This window comes from Daktulosphaira vitifoliae, unplaced genomic scaffold (genome assembly GCF_025091365.1).
Source record: "Daktulosphaira vitifoliae isolate Bord-2020 unplaced genomic scaffold, ASM2509136v1 Scaffold_1, whole genome shotgun sequence".
NCBI lineage: Eukaryota > Metazoa > Arthropoda > Insecta > Hemiptera > Phylloxeridae > Daktulosphaira > Daktulosphaira vitifoliae.
The window spans coordinates 78,958,817-78,977,694 of record NW_026099572.1 but is presented as its reverse complement, the minus strand read 5'-3'; the positions used below and the strand labels follow the sequence as shown (position 1 = coordinate 78,977,694).

General features: G+C 26.5%; 1 protein-coding gene across 3 annotated transcripts; it reads right to left on the bottom strand.

Moving 5' to 3' along the window:
* Positions 1-643: 643 nt before the first annotated feature.
* Positions 644-16,797, bottom strand: LOC126904589 (glucose dehydrogenase [FAD, quinone]). 3 transcript variants are annotated; one of them, XM_050683742.1, is made up of 5 exons: positions 16,632-16,797; positions 5,816-6,058; positions 5,511-5,690; positions 1,022-2,439; positions 644-759 (listed from the first exon to the last, which is right to left on the bottom strand). In XM_050683742.1, exons 2-5 carry the CDS (start codon positions 6,047-6,049, stop codon positions 672-674), a joined length of 1,920 nt encoding a protein of 639 aa, XP_050539699.1. In that variant the 5' UTR covers positions 6,050-6,058; positions 16,632-16,797; the 3' UTR covers positions 644-671. The 3 variants fall into 3 exon arrangements, with proteins under 3 accessions (XP_050539699.1, XP_050539690.1, XP_050539707.1); XM_050683733.1 differs by lacking the exon at positions 16,632-16,797 and adding an exon at positions 14,418-14,530; XM_050683750.1 differs by lacking the exon at positions 16,632-16,797 and adding an exon at positions 11,308-11,435.
* Between the last annotated feature and the right edge of the window lie 2,081 nt (positions 16,798-18,878).

The following is an 18,878-nucleotide window of genomic DNA, read 5'->3' as shown; positions in this document are numbered from 1 at the left end:
GTAATCTACAAGAACAATATGTAAAATTAATGTTTCTTTTATTAGACCTTATTAAATACAAAAAACACAACGCGCAGCTTCTGTATGAGTTTTAAAAGTTATCTCTTACAACTATTTTATTAAACATGTATAATTTATTAAAATACATCATATTGAACATTATGTAACTTAAACATTATACTTTATATTAATGGCGCTTAATGGCATTCAATATTTAGAATAGCTATGTAGCTAATTTTGATAGCTATACAACTATTGACAATATCCCAACCAAAAAATAATTTCCAGGGGAGGGAGGGTTACTAACAAAGTGTTTTTACTCTGCATTGCAGGAACATTCAAATAAACAAAGAAAAAAAAGGATATAATGATTAAATAATTTAAACATCGCTAATAATTTCATGGGAGGAGATTACAATGTCTTATCCTCTTGGTTGCGCCAATAACTATTGTCAACGTATATGTCTACAATAGCAAAATTTTCAGTTGAATTCTCAATAAATTATTTTACTTAAATATTATGTCATCTAAATCTAATTAGCTATTTCAGTGTAATAGATATATTTCATAGTTATATTTATACCAAATTTTTAATTTATTTGTATTGAATGATAATTTAGGAAAAACATATATTATTTTGTTAAAAATGTATAAAAATACAAAATCAGTAATTAAATTACTAATTTTTCTTCAATATTGTGCATAATTTCAGGAGAATTACTAAAATATAAAGATATTTTTGATGTGAGTCCAGTCATCCTGCAAGAATTTCTATTTTTAATCACAAATAAATGATATTTTTCCCAGTGCATTTGTAATTGTGCTCATATATATATATATATATACACACATATATATATATTTATAGGTGTAGTACTTCAATATACAGGAGTGCTAATAAGGCCAATAAGGTGAACATTCTTTTAAAAAAATGAAGAAGTAAAAAAAAACGACGTGCTCTTGTAAACGTAAACTTTTAATATCTTTTAGTTGAACAGCTTTAATAAGAGAGACATCTTACCATTTATTCCAGGCTTTTCGGCCTATCCATCGTCTCTTAATCATGTCGGATGCTTTTTCTCCTATCATAATAATTGGTACATTAGTGTTACCAGATGTAACGGTTGGCATAATGGAAGCATCTACCACGCGAAGTTTATCGATTCCATGAACCTTAAGTTCAGGATCAACGACAGCACTTGGATCACTAATTGGTCCCATTTTACAGGTTCCAGCTTGGTGATTTTCCGGTCCAGTTTTTCGACGAATGGCACATTCCCAATAAGCATCACACCCAAATGGTATATCCTCGCAGCCCATAACTGGTTTTCGGTCAAGTTCCATTCCATATTTTCGTAAAGCTGATGTTTCTGATAGTCTAATTGCTATTTTAACACCATCTATAAGTGTAGCTACGTCATCTGGATGAGTTAGATATTTAGCGTAAATAGCTGGATATTCTAATGGATTAGATGATTTTAATTTGAGATAGCCTCTGCTTTTAGGATGTAACACTGCTGGTATCATTTGAATTGCCCGTTTCGGGCTATCGTCATATTTTTCGCCGACTTGTCCCGTTTTGGCACAATCAGCTAAATAACCTCCAAAGAAGTACTGTAAGTCTGGGAAATCATCAACTGGATTAGCGTATTTTGATGGCAGTATTGCCGTTACTTCTGATATGCCCGTACCCGACATAAGTCCGTCTCTAAACAATAAGTATTCCATAGCTGTTGCCCAATTTAATGGAGTAGTGGCCGAATCATTTAAAAAAAAATTTACAAAATGGGCAACATGGTTTTGTAGATTTTTACCGACACCAGGTAGGTTGTGAATTACAGGTACCTTCACTGCATTTAAATCTTCTTTGGGTCCAATACCAGATAGTAGAAGTAACTGAGGTGAATTGATAGCGCCCCCAGATACAATTACCTCATTTTTAGCGATAATTTGATCAACTTTTCCATCTTTGAAAACTTCTACACCGTACGCAGTTTTATTGACGGGATCGATCAATATTTTCGTGACAGTTGCATTCAGTAAAAAGTGTAAATTAGGTCTGTTTTTGGCTGGTCTCAAAAATGCTCGAGCTGTACTATATCGAGATCCATTACGAGACATTGTTTGAGCGATCGTAAATCCTGTATGAATTGCGCCGTTCAAGTCTCTTACTTGATAACCCAATTCCACACCTCCTTGTAAAAGAGCATGGGACAATGGAGGATGGTATGGGAATTGACCAACCGGCAATGGTCCTCCGACAGCGTGATAACCTGGGTCCATGGCTGTAGCTTGTAGATTGTCCTCTGATTTTAAAAAATATGGTAGCACATCTTGATAACTCCAACCAGGGTTTCCTAATTTTGCCCAGTTATCGTAGTCATGTCGACTTCCTCGCATATACATCATTCCATTCATAACGCTAGTGCCACCAAGTACCTAAAAAATAATATTAAAAATCAATAATGATTTTTCCAAAATAAAAATTTATTTTAATTTATTTATTATTGAATACATTAGTTCTCTAAAATTAAAAATAAAAGTTAATATTAAATAATCTTTTAGTAAAATATATTTAACCAGAACTTGGAAAACTTATCTATACGTTAATTGTATAGTTAAAAAAATTACAAACTCTAAGAATGTAAAACGAAATCCATATCAATATCAATGAAATATGTTTTACAATACCAGTTAACAAAATAAATTTAAAAGAATAAGGAAAATAAAATTTGGTTCTAGACCGGTTTATATAAATTATTCAGAACAATTTTATAACTTCTTATAACGTTATAGAAATGTATATCAAATAAATACAACGTAAAGTTAAAAAAAAAATTAAAGCATTTAAATAAAAACGAAATAATAAAATAAAAGACAGCATTTATTATATAGTTTTTTTTATTCAAGCTTTTTAATTAACATTTTTTGACGTAAAATTTGTTGTTTAACATACTTGTCACACAAATTAAAGCGATTTTTTGTTAATAATGTAAAAAAACTAGTTAATTCAAAATAAAGACGGTTAGTTAATCACAAGTCACTATCGAGCGCTTGTATTATGTAAATATTAGGCAACATTTTAACGTAAATTTTGTCATAAATTTATAAAATAAATAGTTTTGTGTTTGATAATGTTTAACCGAGTAAAAAACTGACTCAATTATAAATTCTTTTAGAAGACTTTAACGCTAGGCATTAAAATTTTTTTTTTCATATCATAAAAAAAATGGCCCATCAGTTTAATGTTTATTAAATAAATCATTAATCTAATATTTAAAAAATATATCAATCTCATTAAATGTTCATTGACCCGATTGAATTGGTGATAATATATTTTATAAATCTACATGGTTGGTATTCGATTTCTTAAGGTAGTATTTCACATTATGTGTTTTGAATAATGATTATATAGATGTATTTCTTTTTAATTTTAATTAATTTCGGTTCGCCTGTAAGAATTGTTAGTAAATTTAGAAATATTGGATATTGTTCTTCAGTTTTCATGAAGTACCGTATACTCGGAGAAAACTATATTGGTCACAGATAAACGTTCTAGTTCGCCCAGCGGTTAGTCGTTACCCAACCACAACATGAATATGATAAATATTTATTATTATACAGTATACATTGTAGTATTAATTCATCCGTCTATTGTTAAGATTTATATGTTGAATGATATTAGTAATAACATTGGTGATATAAATTATATGTATATGCCATAATAAGGAATAGAGCTCGCGGCTGTTGTCCGCTGAACAATATAACTTTATTTACTTATCATATGCAGACATATATGAGCACCGATTTAAAAATCTATTCTAACAGACTGTCTAAAAGTAATTTTCTCTCGTAAACGTTAACAAGTGGTTATTGTAAATACTATGGTATCTTATGATACTGCATTTGAACAAAATATACAATATCTATATAAATTTAATAAAGACGTATAATGAAAATATAGATATAATTTTAATACGGTAGTGAAATTAATATTTAATTTAAATTGTTAATATCCTATTGTACATAAAATGAAGTTTTCATTCTTTCATTAGTTCAACAATTTATTCGCAAAAAATAGAATAAATAAATAAATAACTATGTAAACTGATTTTCACTAGTTATTTTACAACTACGACAAAATTAGTTTTTGTTGTTCATTTAGTTTTTTGAAATAATAACAGTTATATGCAATAGGGCGCTTAAAAAATCTTGACTTTAAAAGGTAATTAACAGTATCTCTCCATTTTTTTATTTAGTACAAAAAAAATTATTCTCTGAAAACCGGACTCGATCAACCAACTCCTTCCCTTAACGCATTGGCGTTGAAGTTTGGTCAAGAAGAACGTTATACGTTTTTTCGCGTTTATTTCAAGTATTTTAATAGTTAGAGTAAAAGATTGTTGGATAAAAATTACTTAATTTTATATTTTCAATAGAAAAGATACCCAGAAAATTTTTCATAAATCTATTATTGCACTAGTAATTTAGAAAAACGTAAATTGTTTCTGAAAAATTGCAAAATTGATTGAACCAATACAAATGATATAATTTAAAAAACTACATTGAATTTTGTTGTTTTGTATTTAAATTGTATATTTTTTAGTTTTTAATTGTTTAATAAAATCGTTAATTTTTTATGTTGACGCAAGTTAAGAAATAACTGAATGTTACAAATAGGTGCTGTAGTATTATAATAATTGTTATCCACATTATTATGGAAAAATAACTATAATGATTTTTTATTAGTAGAGTGAATCGTTATTTGTGTCCATAACGTTAAGCTATACCGTTATGTAATTAAAATGTTTAATGATAATTATCTGATTGTCATATCATCGAAAAAATAGTATGTTGATTAGTACATTAGTTATAAAGACAAATTAGTATAAATTCAAATGATATACTAGTTAATAAAAATATTAGTCACGAAACTTATTCGAACATCGACTTAAAAACAACGTTAATAAATACAAAATAAATCACTGTTTTAAGGTCATATGCTATAAAACCCAGACAAAAAATCTTAGCTAATAGTGAAAATGACCTGAATTCATCTTAAATTAATATAATATTATCGTGACTAAAATTATAAACTTTTTTCATAAAAAAGTCGTTTTTTTACACATAAAAGAAAATAGTACAACGAAGTTAGATTATAAATTTATATTTACTTGTTAAATTTATTACTTAAAATTTTAAAAAAAGAATGTTATTACTAATAAAATTGTTTTATTATTAGTGTTATAAAAAATTACTCAATTTAATACATTTCTAATTTGTATTGTACTTATTATTACTTACTAGTTTTTACAAGTGTTAAATTAATACTGTAAAATGAGATTATACCTAAATTTGATTATGTTGAAAACAATTTAATAAGTTATTTATGCTGCGTATGATTGTGCTTATGCATGCACACCTATATAAAAATATGTAAGTATACATAAAGTTATATTTCTGTGTCCTACAATGTAATGTAATTCTATATTGATATCGAAAAAACATACTTTTCCTCTTGGCCAACCACATCGCTTTTCTTTTTCGCCTAAACAAGCCATCTCCTCAGGTTCTGTCTTATAGTTCCAATCTATCGAAGAACCTATGAAATTAAAGAACATTGAAGGCACCTGAGTACCGGTAGGCTCATTACCTCCTGCTTCTATGATTAATACTTTCCAATTAGGGACCTAAAAACGAAAATTTTCAATGAAAAAAAATTAATTTTTGTAGCTTTATTGTTTTAAATTAACTACATTTAAAACAGTATTTGTGTGTCTCGTAGAAATAATATTATTTAAAATGATAATCGTACTTCACTGAGCCTGCTAGCCACGACACTTCCACCCGCTCCCGCACCAACTACAATGAAATCATATTCTCTATCTGGTACGGATCTTGATACAGGTCGTCCACAAGGATCTTCGATATCACATTGTGATCTGATGAAAACTTCTAGTAAGCCCATAAATAACATAAATTGTGATCCGCCACATGTGCTGGCAATGGTCGGTCCCGGTTGGGTCACCGCACAGTTACAGGAACTCATTATTTGGCTCTGTAAGAAAAATATATTTTCATTAATTTTTCAAGTAGAAAGTTAAATAAATTGAAAATCAAAATTTTGAAATTTAATTTGAGCTGAAACATAAAAAAATGTTATATCAATCTATAAAAAAAGTTAGATTGTATGAATCTTAATGTTACATCATAAATTACGGTAGATTATTATGATTCATAATAATTATTATTGTTGAGGTAAATATTTCGTTTCAAATTTTGAGTTTAATGTTTACTAAACTAACACATACAACAGACAAGCAAATAACTCAGTAGAAACAAATATATGACGATATGTATCTTGTAAATTTAATTTTAGTTTAGTCAAATCATATAAAGCTTGTACAAGATCAAATAAAAACCTTATTTCAAATTCTGATCATTATGGTTGTATGCCATAAAGAAAAAGTTCATAATATTACTGAAATTATCATTTTAATACTTATATAATATAAATTAGCTGATAGATTGTATATTATTTAAAATATTTTGTATTTAAAGGTTGGTAATTATACAACTAAAGATTTATGATTGATCTTGAAAAAATATTTTCAATATTCTCTATGAGAAAAACTTTCTTTTTTTCCGTCATTAGCTTAAGTGAAATGCAAAGTTTCAATTTAGATCAAACCCGACAATTAGACGTTTTCTATAATTACTTAAACTAAATACCAGCATTTAAGTTAAAGGACGACCATTATATAATAAATGATAGTAAACCATTTATCGTTAATTTTAGAATTATTTCTCGGTTGTTTCTTGAATAGCCCTAAATTGATTATTGACATTAAAACAGTACCAATTTTACATTTATATATGAAATAATCGTTTGCGTAAGTCCACAGCGTTCATAATTGTTAATTATAATTATCATTGTGTGTGGTCTGCAATAAAATTATTTTGCCACCTCACACGCGTTTAAAGCGAAATACAACCCGTTATGGTCAGCAATTATCTCAAAATCTGAAAAGATACACATCGTATATCTTTTCGCTTGGCAGTACAATAATAATTGTTAGAGTAAATATTTTTAATACAATATAACTATAGTCCGCATTTTTATGCATTTATAAATGTTGTTTGAGCTACTTTTAAAGAACCCACGTTTGTGCAGATTTATTATACGAATATTATATTATAATTTTATTATCTATAATATTACATGTAACATTATATACATATATCTAATGAGTAGTAAAAGTAGAAATATTTTTAGTTTTAGGAAAAATCAACTTCCCTTTACCCCTTCAATACTTTAACAACATTTAGAACATATCAAAAGATTTCAAGCCAATAACTACAAATGGGTTCTGGCTAATGATGAGTTGGAAATAACCGAATAAAATTTCTAATTGCATTCAAATCTAAACCCAACCCATGTGCGCGTATTTTTATTGTTACAATGACTTTTTTAAAAAGCCTAGTTTTAAAGAATAATTTAACGCAATGCTCACTAAATGGGTAATTGTCATAATAAATTACCTTTTTCCATTTCTTTTGATGAATATAAAATACAGATTTGTCTATTACGCAACCTGAATACAGAAACCGTAGAATATAACACATTAATTTAGATGTCAAATTAATTACATTGTTGAGCTATTACACGATCAGTGAAAAGTAATCATAATATGATTTTTCTCTCGAAACAACCACATTTACTTTCTAGAAGTTTTTAACTCTGCAGTCATCGGTAAACTTTATTTGATTTCGATTCTTAACTGGACTTTTGTCAATTCGCCGAATTAGAGTTAAACAGATCGTGAAATCTATACGACTGATGATTAATACACTAGTCACACATTAAAATATTCTGTTAATACTTAGCCATTGTCACAACCATTAATTTAACCATTTCAGTGTGCGGCTTTTTAATGTAAAATTCAGTTTAACACACACGATTTTTGTGTTTACTTTCGCATGTTAACGGAGACTGATTTTTTTATTCACCGACGAATCTAGATGGCTTGCCTGTTGAATAATGTGGTTTAACGGAGCGGATATGTGCTGCACGATAATTTCTCGTTCACACTTATTATACAACACACACGTGGCTGTGGATTTCGGAATTGATTTGCATCACTGTAATCAACAGTCGCCGCTGCATATTTAAACTAAATATTATAGTGTCTACATTTCGTGACAGAATCCATTCCAACTAGTCGTTTCACGTCGGTAGCCCAAACAGAAACTCGTGTACAAGCGTACGTACGTCTGGTGCTTGAAATTATAATTGCATACTTAATGTTTTTGTTGAGGTTATACGTCTAGTTGTCACACGTTTTTCTGTAGGATTTACGTGGTGACCATCACAACGATACGAAAAGTTCGCAGACGTGACCAGAATTACATTGAATAAAACCGAGACAGATCCACAGCGAGTCGTTCCTTTTGTGTTGGTTACGTTTTTTTATCGTGTTCACATTTTACATAAGTACGATTAATAGTTCAATCTTATGTTTTGATTAGTTGCTCTCTCCTCCTGCGATTTGGGTTGTCGCTCTTTCGACATATCGTCCTCTTATGATCATTACGACGACCTTCTTCATTAAACTTCTCATTGTCTTAGTTCTTCTTGATTTTGGGTCTGCCGACATTTTCATTGGACCGTGGACGGCACATCTTACTCAAAAATCACTAATGTATCTTAAAGTGCACTCGTTTCATTTACGTTTCCTGTACTCGGACATTATAGTTCAGTGCAGTGGTAAGCGATTACACAGTTTGAATAAATACTTGCTCAGTGGTGCATACATCTTAAAAATTATAGCAAATGGGATATTTCTGTTAAGTAACAAATACCATAGTCGGTATTGACCTCATTTGATGTAAATGAAATGACATCGATATACCAAAAAGTATAACAATAATACTTTTAAATGCATATTGCGTGACCGCAATGGCAATTTCGAAACAATTTAATGTTTTGCTTAATTTTAGTATCAGTTGATATAATTTTTGTGGCTGATACGCATTAAGTCATCTAAATAATGATTTTTAACGAAAATATATTATAACAATTATTGTAAAAAACTTTTTTTTATTATTTTTCTATTCATTGGAATTAACTTAATAACAGTCTAAAATGCTTTACACATGCCAATCATTATAATTCATAACACAAATCATGTTTCAATTAAAATTAATTCTGAAGTAATTAGGATGCAGATGGATTCGGGAAACGAAACCATAATGGCGGAACGTTTTCCAGGAAGTTTCATCAAATTTTCGTCATGAATTCTGTGTAATTGTCTGGCACTATCTTAATAACTCGAGGTCAATTTTACGCTGTTTTTTTTATTAAAAGTCTGGCTTTTGTTACTTAAAATTTATCATTAGTTTTAAAATAATTAAACAAGTTTTTTCTTCACTTTTATCTATTTGTTTAGTTCACACAAGCCACAAAATAAATTATGTTACTTTTGTTAGAGGAAATATTTATTCAAGGTTGTGTACGTATCTAAATAAATCATGTTGAACGGTAAGATTTTTACCGTTCATTCTGAATTAATGAAATATCGCAATCATTGAAAAGTTTTTGCTATAGTGGAAGTTAACCAAGAAAACGATAACCTAATAAACCGTTGAGCTATTGTCACAGTAATATTAACAAATCTGAAAACCGTATAACCCTTCAATATTCTTTAATGACTCTAACTTGATAATTAATGTGACATTCATAATTACAATTGATTAAAGAATTGACAAATTTTAGTACGTTCACAGTTATTTTTCATTTAAAATATTAGTTTAAAAGCAATCGAGGAAATTTGTATTTATATTTCTATGTAAATAAAATTGTTTTTTAAAATCGTAGTAAATTGTACTGGATTATTTCGATCGGCAATAATTTCCATTTTGAGTGTGACTAATACTTATTTTTAACTTTTCATAAATTATTACTTTCCGAACTAATTACCTCAATTTATATATTTCCCATGACATCATAGAACTCGTGTAAGGTAAAAACGGTTAATGTCTTAAAGTAATTGTTCATAATTAAAATAAAATATGAACTGTTAGAGTTCTGAAGTTATAATCTTGAAATTTTTTCCTTAAGTGTTATATGATTGTGTGTACATGAAAACAAAACGTATGTTTGTATAAAATATGTATGAAATTTGAATTTAATTAAATTTAATCACAATTTAAAAATACTACAATTTATTTTATAATATTTACTAAACAAATAATATTTTCCCAATAGTTTTTTGATAACGATGATGTATGTAAGAAGTGAATAGTATTGTTTATAACAATGTTATAGCAATAAAAATTAACGCACTGAAAATATATTATAATGAGAATACTTTTTTTTTTGAATCGAATGTAATATGTTTCAATCAAAATTTGTCTATTTTTTAATTTAATCGATTTGATAACATTAGTATAGATATTAACATTTTAATTGCATTTATATGTAAATTGAATTGACCTTATTATAAAATAATTTATAAATTACTTAGATTTAATGTTTAGTTAAAATTTAAAAATAAATAGATAAATATTTTTTTTATTTTGCTATAAACTTTCAAATGTATAACACTTATATAATTCATATAACTATAATTTAAATTGTTACTCAATAAAACACTGAAATACATATGTATAATATAATGTTAAGTCGTTCTTGTTTCAAGTGTATATGTCGTATATTTATTTATATTTGCAAGTATGCCTTTAATGAAAATAAATACTATTGACAAGTTTCAAAATAAAAGGTACAAGGGAAGTAGTTAGGTTAATATTTCTTATATTGACCAAAATATTAATTATATGAGAACTTCGATAGTTAAAATTAAATGAAAATTTTTAGTGATTCGCTGAGTTTTTTGTAATCGTGTTTAAAAATTAATGTAATTCTGTTTTAACTATTATTTGTTACTGTATCTAATAACTATGAAATAAATCTATCAAATATAAATTAGATAATTATCTTACAAATAATCATTTTGATAATTGGTAGTAATAATTGTGCTGTTTATGGAAATTAGCTATAAAATTATTCCCTACAATAATTTGTATGTATTATATAGTAAAATTACAATTGTTTTGAAAATAATGTCGAATATTAATTATTTAAAATATGTAAAAATAAGAGATTATCTAATAAATATAATTTATTTATAAAAATTAAATTTGCCTATTGTTTAATATTTAATTATCAGAATATTATGTTTTTTTATATATACTAGGTCAATAAATACGCTCAATCCTACTCACATGACTTGATATAATAAATATTACCTGTTAAGATATCTATTGATTCATCTTATTTTAATTTTATGAACAAATGTCAGAGTTTCACAATTCTTCATTAGTTTTTAGAATAACAATTCAATGTGTTGATTTTCCTTTTAATAGTTTATCTTACGTGATTAATAATTCCATTCGTTTAATATTTATTATTTGATAGTACTAGTGCAGCACTTGAAAAAAAATAAAAATATTTTATATCTTTTAACTTTTGAGAGAAAGTAGTCTAAGGTATTACATTAATTATGTATATACAATTTTAATGTGGAGTTATTAAATGTAATAGCCTATTTTTTATTACTTCAATGCACTTTCAAGTGAACATCGATGATAACCAACATAATAATCGTGATGCATCTAATTTGCAATCGTTTGGACGTCGTAGTTTTTAAAAGCAGACGCCTTATAAATCATAGTAAGTATAACTGTACCATCTTAAAGCTCGAACATGAGGTAAAATAATATTGTATTATGTTCGCAATTTTTGTTTAGTTGCGCAAGAAGTTCCATGAGAAATCTGAAAGCGTCAAAAAAAAAATAAAAGAGACTAATGAGTTGTACACGAATTGTCCGCTCGTCATAATCGTGTTTAGTCAAACCTACAATTATTAATAACAACATTCGATAAAACTATTGTTAAAAGTCAACCACTTGACTCCTACGGAAAAAAAAATATTATGTCTAGTAATTTGGCTAAGGGAGAAAACAGGGTCAGGCAGGCCACGAACTATGAAACGTTAAGCAACGATTCGCACTTATCATGTCATTGATTCCACCAAGGTTACTATTAATTGTATCATAGAAAAAAAATCAAACTCACGAATAATAACCACTGATTAACTTTAATGATGCGAAATAACGGTATAGGTACTTTTATAAATATGTTTCGAAATGTATTAGAGCTCGTCAATTAAGCATTTTTTAATTTTGATAATTTACATTTTAAAATTGCCAACTAAGTTTTTCTTCAGATATTGAAAAATGAACTTATTTTAGAATATCATTCGATGACTTGTCAATACTATTATTGTCAAAACTATTTTATTATTCATCAAATAACCTCATAGTGACAAACAATATAAACGAATTTATGTTCTCATTCAAGATTGTTAATATAATGTAATAAGAATTTCGCTACCGAAGTTCAGATAAAATGTTGATTTTCTAAACATTGCAATAGACATCTGTAAAATGTGTACAAAAAAGTAGAGAAAAGGAGTTAGCATTTAATGAAAGTCGCAAAAATTCATAATTTTATAGTCAGCTAGCATCAGTGAACAGTCGATTCTTAAAATCTGCACGATGGTCGTGACTGACGTCGTAGAAAGACCAGAAAAAACAATTACTCACCATGATATCATTACCACAATATATTTAAGAATTATCCTGCTTTACTGTAAGTTTTAATTAAGTTTTTAATTTCAATATCCGGATAGTTTAGTATAAAATTCAATGAACAATAGTTTAAATGCTGGAAATATTTTTTAATATGTATTAAACAACAATATGTAACAATACAACAATTTGGTATTTTTTCATGTTCTATATAGATTTAAGAACAATATTTTTTATAAAATCAAATATGTATAGTTAAATAATAATCCAATGATAACTATTTGAAAGCAATATTAATATATTGTAGCATGATGATCGTAATTGTACTTAGTAATAAGCCGTGAAAACTTAATTACATACTCATTTTTACTATTTGTTTGCATAGATATAAATGTTATATAAAAAAAAGTTTTTATCACTTTTTTTTTTTTTAACTACTAGAGATCTTTTTGTGAAGATAATGTCCTGATTGGACCAAATAATGATATAGATATATATTATAGATTAATCATGATCTTTAGAGAATAATAAATAATGAGATCATAATTACTTCCTTAAAGGGTCTCGGTTTAACGATCGTATTATTTACGTAACTTTACTATAATTTTAGTTTATTGAAATTATCTCGTAAATAAAAATATATTTATTTTAATCACTTTTTAAATATAATAGTAAAAATTGTAACTATGATAAAACAAATTAATCACGCCATAACAAAAGGTTCAACATAGTACGAACATAACTAGTTTGATTGACTTAAGAACTTAATAATTACTTTTAATAATAGTATTAAAACTATAACTGATTCTATTAGTACATTAGTGATTTTCAAATAAAATAGAAGGTCAATTAGGAACCTATATGTCTTATTATATTTGTGGGAATTACACGTTATTGGTTTGAAAGAATTTGATATAAGTTATGGAATAAAATACATAAAAAAAAATAATGTATTAAATAAAACTATGTTTCCATTGAACCTTTAAATATTTTATTAGTACAATAATGCTAAATTATTCCTAAAAGAATCATCTATTTTCGTCATGACAAAGAATTTATTACAAAAATTAATTATACATTTTGAAAATCATAAATAATTTTTTAAGCCAATAAAAAATTATTGAAACAATCAATTTTTATTGTTTTTAATAAAACATTTTCATATTAATAATTATTCTATTAAATAATTATAAATATTGTTATTATACAATTATGATTAATAATTATTTTTTTAATAGTTCAATAAAATTTATATCAAAGCGGTAATATTTTTATTAATTTAATTTTTTTATATTATAACGGTTTTATCAAGAATTTATAAATAAAGTTAAATTTGATAAGATTGATTGTTAAATTGCTACAAGTGTATCTCAATTTGATTTGATGTTTTGCAGTTTATAGTATAATTTTTCAAATAAACAATATCATTCATTCATGAATATACTAAAAAAAACTAGTTTTTTTAATTATAAAATCAGTAATAAAAATGTTAAGCCGAATACTTTCATAATTACGTCCTAATCTTAAAGGTGAGTTATGTAAATGCTTAACAGTTTTTTTCAGTATAATTTTTTAATGTCATCCGCTTGCAATGGAGTATTATTTACTTATATTACTATAAAAAGGCTAAAAAAATAAAAATAGATATTATCAAAGTTCATTTCTTGCGTTATTGAATTTTTTTTACGGTATTGACTTAAAATTATATTAAAAATAACAAAAATGAAACAATCAACTGAATTTTTCTTTGTTAATGTGATACATACTTCGACGAAATTTTCTTTAATTTTAGCCATACTCAATATGTATTCACAATGTTGTATTCCAAACATCATTAATCTTGAACGATTTTAATGATTATAAAAGGATCGTTGACCTTCCTCAAAACTGTACTGATATCAAACGGATTACACCCACGTAAGCTTATACCAATACGAAGGCAAAGACTAGTATGTTTCATTCTACACAAAGAAAACAATCGTTTGCGAACATTGAACAATCCGGTTTTGCAAACAATTTAGAATATTAGCACTATAAAAGTATGCAAAATGCCAACAAAAATATAAAAACGAGCCAAGTATGATGAGAATCTGCGAAACAAGTTGTGTAAACATAATGGTCAAAATAAAAATAAAAACATTTAATCTGGCAACAAAAATGAAGAAAAGTCAATGACTTGAAGTAGGAAGGTGGTGAACAGGTCATTAAACTAAAATAGCCATACGAACCGTTAAGTACTATTTTATAAGTAAAAACCAATTAGGCATTACTTTGTAAGTGTTTATAGATGACTCACAAGGTTATACCTGTACAACAGATAGCCTATAAAAGCAATTTCGACAAAACTCCGTAAAATGAGTATTTTACGCAAGATCACCGTTAATTTTAACCATATGATATTAAACTGTTATTGAAACACAATTAAGATATCGCATAAAATATCATTTTTAATACTTGAACTTTTGAAAATATTTTCTGTGTTCTTAAATGGTATATTTTATAGCATATAATCATTGCGAAGGTTTAGTAGTTTCAACGCAATTTATGTTGAAATTTTTTTCTTTAGTTAATGATAGACATTGATTTTTATGGGAAACTCCGTTCGTAATTTACATTAATTATTGGGAATAATACGAATTCTGTGTTATCATAAAATTAAAAAAAAATCGTATGAAAAAATATTCAATGAGGAAAATACGTAATTAATTAATTTGATCAACATTCAATGTGAAGGCTTTGAACTTTGAACTTCAAGATTATGAATTTTTGTTGTTTCAATACTCATATAAGTATTTTTTATTTTAAACTATAATAGATTTTACAGGTACTAATTAGAAAAATAAATTTTTTGGTAAATTTTTATCGATATTCATAAAATATTTATAGTATACTCATTATGATAGTTTGATATCTATTAAGCTTATAAAATGATGTGTTTCACATGACATGATACGTTTAATGTAATATTATCAATTTATGTTTACATATTTAAGTAGCTATATTCGAAATAATTTGCACTGATATTGTGCAGTTTATATTTTCATATAATGCATTCAATATCTCTTATAACAACAGCTACTGAAAATTTTAATGTTAAAAATATTTTCCTGTAATATTAACATAAATATATTATTTGTCTAAAGAAATACTATTACATGCTAAAATTTCAAGATTAGTTTTTGTATATAACCTAAAATTTCTTTTTTTTTTACTCTAAATAATGATATTTTTAAAAATTTTTTGTCTAATAAACTTCATCATTTGTTAAGCTCAAATAAATACTTTTATATCGATCAATATTAACTTTAAACAATTTTAATTCAATGTTTTTTTTTTCAATTTGTTTTCCCGTTATACAATGAGATGAGTATTTTTAAATGATACTTGTTTGCTTAAAATAATAACAAAATAATTAGTAGTAAAATATAATATAACACTAAAATAATATTTCTTATTTCATTATAAAATATAAAAATAACTTAACACATTAACTAAGATAATGTTTATGTTAATTCTTGAATAAGCGTGATTTAGATATTTAAATAAAATCCTAAAATATGGCTTATGCAAAACTTAGACGTAAGATATAACCTAGGCAATCATTCAACTAAATTAAAAATTATTTTTATTTGATAATGTTATTTTTAAGACAAAAATGGTAGTGACTTAATTTTAAGTAAAAAAACCATGTATCACATAACTTCTTAAAAAGTCACTTTGAATACTTTATCTAACACAAAAATGTTACATTACAATTTTTAAAACAAATCAAAATTTTTATGTAAATTTTCAAAAAATATTATTTTTTTTAAATAAAATAAATTAATAATAATGATAATACTTAAAAGTTCTCAATTAATTCAAAATTTAGTCAAATTAATTTTTAAACAATCTTTATAGCTCTTAGACATTTTTATTCATATTACCGATTTTTTTAAGTATTATTTAAATTCAAGAATTAATACATGAAAAATACTCACATGTATGAATCTTTTTAAAATTGTTGAGTGTATGAATTCGATCACGTGTGGTCAAAAATAAACAATCAGTTTCGCGTTACCGGTCGACTGCAGTAAAGTACATTTCATCCGGACCGGTGGCGGATTACAACTGCAGATTGCCGGTGGAGACTCAACGTCAAGTACAGCCATGCAGTTGTTTTGGTGGAGAGAGATTGTTATAGGCAACCATTTCCGTTTTTATTTACTATCGCGCGTATTCAATCTTTTCTATAATATTTATTTTGCTCATAGACAATGTGTTATGTGTAGCTTGTGCTATTTATTTTGTACATATATCTCCTTTCTCTACATCTTCTCGGTCAGATCTTAACTCCTGTAACACCGACCACTGGCGCTCATGGCCAGCAAATAAGTTTCCGGTATGCCCCAGGGTGATCACGCAGCAATTTGGAACAGTGTTCATACTTTTCTAATCTATAAACTATTTTAAATTGACAATGACTTTATTGAAAATAATTTAGGGTAGCATGACCCCTACCTAGAGACATAAATTGGCCGAGTTTTAAACTATTTTTATGGAACTATCTCAGAGCAATAATCTTGATTTTTTTACCGACATCAAAGATAGGCGTTCAAAAAAAAAATTATTTTATTCAATTTTCTAAACTCTGAAAATGAAGGCCTAATAATTAGGTTAAGAATTATTCTTCCTTTAGCTGCTGATCAGACTTACTCAAAGATATACCTCTGTTATGTATTAAACCTCATCCCATTATATTAGAATTAGATTCTTAGTCAAACGTTGTAAAAGTTTTCAAATTTAACTACGATTTATCAGCCCTTTAAAGTAGGTATCAGTTACGGAAAATAGAACACTTTGTCAACAGATTTTAATAAAACAATTAAGGATTAAAGAAGATAACCTAAGGATAATAACTGATACATCATGTATAGAATATCTTGCCCAAAAAAAATAAATTCCTACCAAAGGGATAAAATTATATATATTAATCATAGTTGTGAAAATTGTAATAAAATAGTTAAAATGTATTAATTGAATAAAATAAAAATGTATAGTCTCCAGGATGAATTAATTGAGCTACGATGCAATATTCCATTTTTTAATTACGATTTTTATGCAATAAGTGAAACATGGTTAAATGAACAAATTTTATGTTCTTAATTGGGGTTTACTAGGCATACTATCTTTAGGACTGATAAATTTTCAAGTACCAGTTTACATTCTAGAAAGTGATGGAGTTGGATTTTTTAATCTCGTAAATATATTGTCATTTAACAATGTTGAATTAAAGATAAATCATAACGAAAAAATTATTTTTGTATCTTGTCATCTTGGATTTGTTTGATTATTTAGTTCAAATACCAATACATCTTGATCATTACTTGACTTAATTTTCTTTGATATACTAAATACCTATGTTTTTCCTATCAAAAACAATTTCTTAATCCCAGTTGATATTTACCATCCTCCATTAATAGTAATTTTAAATACAACAAGCATAATTTTACACGTGATAAATTAGATATAGATCAATATGACTTTAACAAGGCTATTACCGATCAATCACTCATACCTTAAGCACAATAGATTAGAATTTTATCTATAAATGTAGTAATGTAGATACAGCCTATAATAAATTTTATTAAATAATTCTATGTATAAGAAATTTGTAATCTACCAAACTATTTGTCCGCTCTAAATTTCTCATCAGTCTTTATCACGCCAAGTACATTGATGATAATGTTTTCTACAATTTGAAAGAAACGTTGTTTATCCAATCGTACTGTATCAATTACAGGAATTTTTGATGAATAATTGAATGTAGGATATAATCCTATACCATGTCCAGATTCAGTCTCGCTTTTATTTTTACACTTGCGTCGATATTATTAACTATCCTGATATATTACTTATTCTATTTATATCTAAACTCTTATATTTTCCCGAGTAAATAAAAATCAAGCTTCATAACTTTTTTATGGAATAATGGCCATAAATCAATGATTGAAAATTATCGTTTTATATCCAAGTTAAGTATGCTCCCTAAATTTTTAGAAAAACTTTACAAGTTACATTAATCATTAAGGAAAACGTTGGTAAAAGAATAACAAAACTTTCGCAAAAATAAATCAACAGAAACCAACTTAATAATATATTATAATTATGTAATTATTCTTCTTTTTCCTCGCCTTAATCTCAATTACTTGGACTCGATCACCTTTATCCAAAGCATCTCTTAGCAT